The sequence below is a fragment of the Cebus imitator genome, unplaced genomic scaffold, assembly GCF_001604975.1.
Source record: "Cebus imitator isolate Cc_AM_T3 unplaced genomic scaffold, Cebus_imitator-1.0 Scaffold356, whole genome shotgun sequence".
NCBI classification, from domain to species: domain Eukaryota; kingdom Metazoa; phylum Chordata; class Mammalia; order Primates; family Cebidae; genus Cebus; species Cebus imitator.
The window spans coordinates 2495703-2497881 of NW_016107671.1; the positions used below are offsets into that span (position 1 = coordinate 2495703).

The 2179-nt window shown below is 56.4% G+C and overlaps 1 protein-coding gene across 1 annotated transcript in view; it reads right to left on the reverse strand.

Annotated features, from left to right (window-relative positions):
• The window catches only part of WDR62 (WD repeat domain 62), a 48990-nt gene that overhangs the window by 3207 nt on the left and 43604 nt on the right, over positions 1-2179 (reverse strand). The window contains exons 22-25 of the mRNA XM_037730699.1: positions 1425-1555; positions 989-1092; positions 533-643; positions 154-291 (exon numbers count right to left, since the gene is read on the reverse strand). Coding sequence (XP_037586627.1) covers positions 154-291; positions 533-643; positions 989-1092; positions 1425-1555 — 484 coding nt within the window. The remainder of the gene's footprint in view (positions 1-153; positions 292-532; positions 644-988; positions 1093-1424; positions 1556-2179) is intronic.

Genomic DNA, 2179 nt, shown 5'->3' on the forward strand with positions numbered 1-2179 from the left:
AAAAAAAAAAAGGAGAAGGAAAAAAAAGATCGAAGAAGCAGATACTCTCCACCCACCCTCCTGGCCCTGCTGGGGAGCCGACTCCAGGGATGCCAATGCTGTGCCCAGGCTGCACAGATGGCCTCAGCGGGTTCGGGTGAGGCAGGACCCTACCTCTGCAGGGGGACTCAGTCAGCGTCTCAAAGTGGTGGCGGAGGAACTTCTCCTGCTCAGGAGTCTGTGGCAGGGAGCTGCTGGGGATGCTGGGTCCCTCAGGCAGGGACAGCTCATCTTCTGTGGGACCTGTGCATCCTGACAGGGAGGTGGGGGAGGGACAAGAGGAGCCGCCAACACCATGAGTCATGGCAGACGACACCTGAAATAGAGAAGGCGGGCCCGCCTATCCCTGCCCTGTTGCCCTCAGGCTGAGAAGCAGGGATCCCCATCTTCCAGGCTCAGTGGGCGCCAAGTGCAGGGCCTATGCTTAGACACTGTGTCTGGCCCTAAGCCAGGCCCAGGCAGCAAGTTCCCTGCGTGTCTGGTCCCTGCTTACCTGGGAAATGGGGCAGCAACGTGACAAACCGAGGGGTGGGGTGAGGTGGCTGAACTGGGGAGTGTACGGCCTCGAAGCTGCACTCCAGGTCGGCCTCGGACTCCCCCGAGTCTGAAGGAAAGAGTCGGGGTCAGGAGCCCACAGCCCAACCATTCTGGTGAGTCAGGGCCAGGGTTATGCTTCCCTGGGCTCAATTTCTCCATCTGGAGGAGGGATGATAAGAGCACCCACCCCCGTTTTATGGATGAGGGAAGTTTCACATCAAGGAGGTAACAGAGCTGGGCTCTCAGCTGTGGACAGCTGGGCCCAGAATCCTCAGGAAGCGGCAGGGACCACTTGTGTCTTCCTCAACAGACTCTGAGCTTCAGGACTGGGTCAAAGTCACCACTGGTGCCCAGAAAGGGGCCTGGCTGAGTGCACAGACTGTCACAGGGTCCCTACCTGCCCTGTACTTACCCTCAGGCGGGCTCTGATCCTTTGGGCTGATGGAGGACACCCTGAGGTAGGAGTCGCCCTGCTGGTCTCCAGGCCTGGCCTCCACCTCCTTCCCGCAGTACTGGCTGCAGTGCCAGTGGGGGCGGAGAGGGAACAAAGACTTCAGCTGGAGACTCAACAGCCAGCCCCACCCGGAGCCCCTAGGCACCTGCTGCTCCTGCAGGAGCACTGCCTCAGCCTCCCCGCCTCCTCCAAATATCCCCTTCTTCCCCCAGGTCAGGCCCCCCCGCACCCCACCTGGAACCAAGGAACTAAGGCCTGGCTCCAGCCCCATCCCCACATCAATTGTCCCTACTCCCACAAGCCCAGTGGGAAGGCAGAGAGCAGTTCTTCCAGGGTGCAGCTATCAGCTGGGGCTTCCTCCAATTAAGTCTCCCTTGGCAGAAAGGACACCCACCTGTCTGTCCCTGTGACTGTCACTTCTGCCTCCAGGGAGTAGAGGATGAGCTCACTGGCCTCATTCGATGATTCCCTCTGTTGGGGAAGGAAGGAGGGGTGCCCGTGGCCAGCCTCCTGGGGACTCTCTGACTATGGGGAAAATAGCACAGACATTCTGAGGCAGCCATGGTACCTGGGGCCACCAACAGTGTGCCAGGAACCATGCTGGCAGCCCTGCTGCTGGAGGCTGTGACCCAGGGCCTGTGCCACGCACTCTCCTCGAGACCAGCTTGTCCTGGGCTGCCCTTGCACTATCAGTCCCTTTACAGATGAAGAGGTGTGGCACCAAAAATAGGAGGCCCAACCCTCTACGGGTCTATTTATATGAAGTTCAAGAATAGGAAGCCCAGTCCATGGTGAGAGGTCAGAACACTGGTTATCTTGGTGGGAGGACCTGATGAGGACGGGCAGAAGAAACAGGTTTCTAGGAGGTAGAAAACACTCCAGATTTTACCCAGAGTAGTGGACACATACGAATGACACGGGTAGTTCATCAAGCTGTATACCTAAGATCTGTGCATGTTACTGGATGTACATTATACCACAACAAAATAAAAATTATAGGATAAGATAAAAAGAATTTTGTTTGGCAAACAGTATAGGAAGAGCTTAAGTAACCTTTAAGAGCCCAGGCTGATACTTAGCATGGATTCCTGTAAAGCTCTCTGGGGCAGAAGAGATTGTTATGACCATTCAAAAACATTTTTGTTTGTT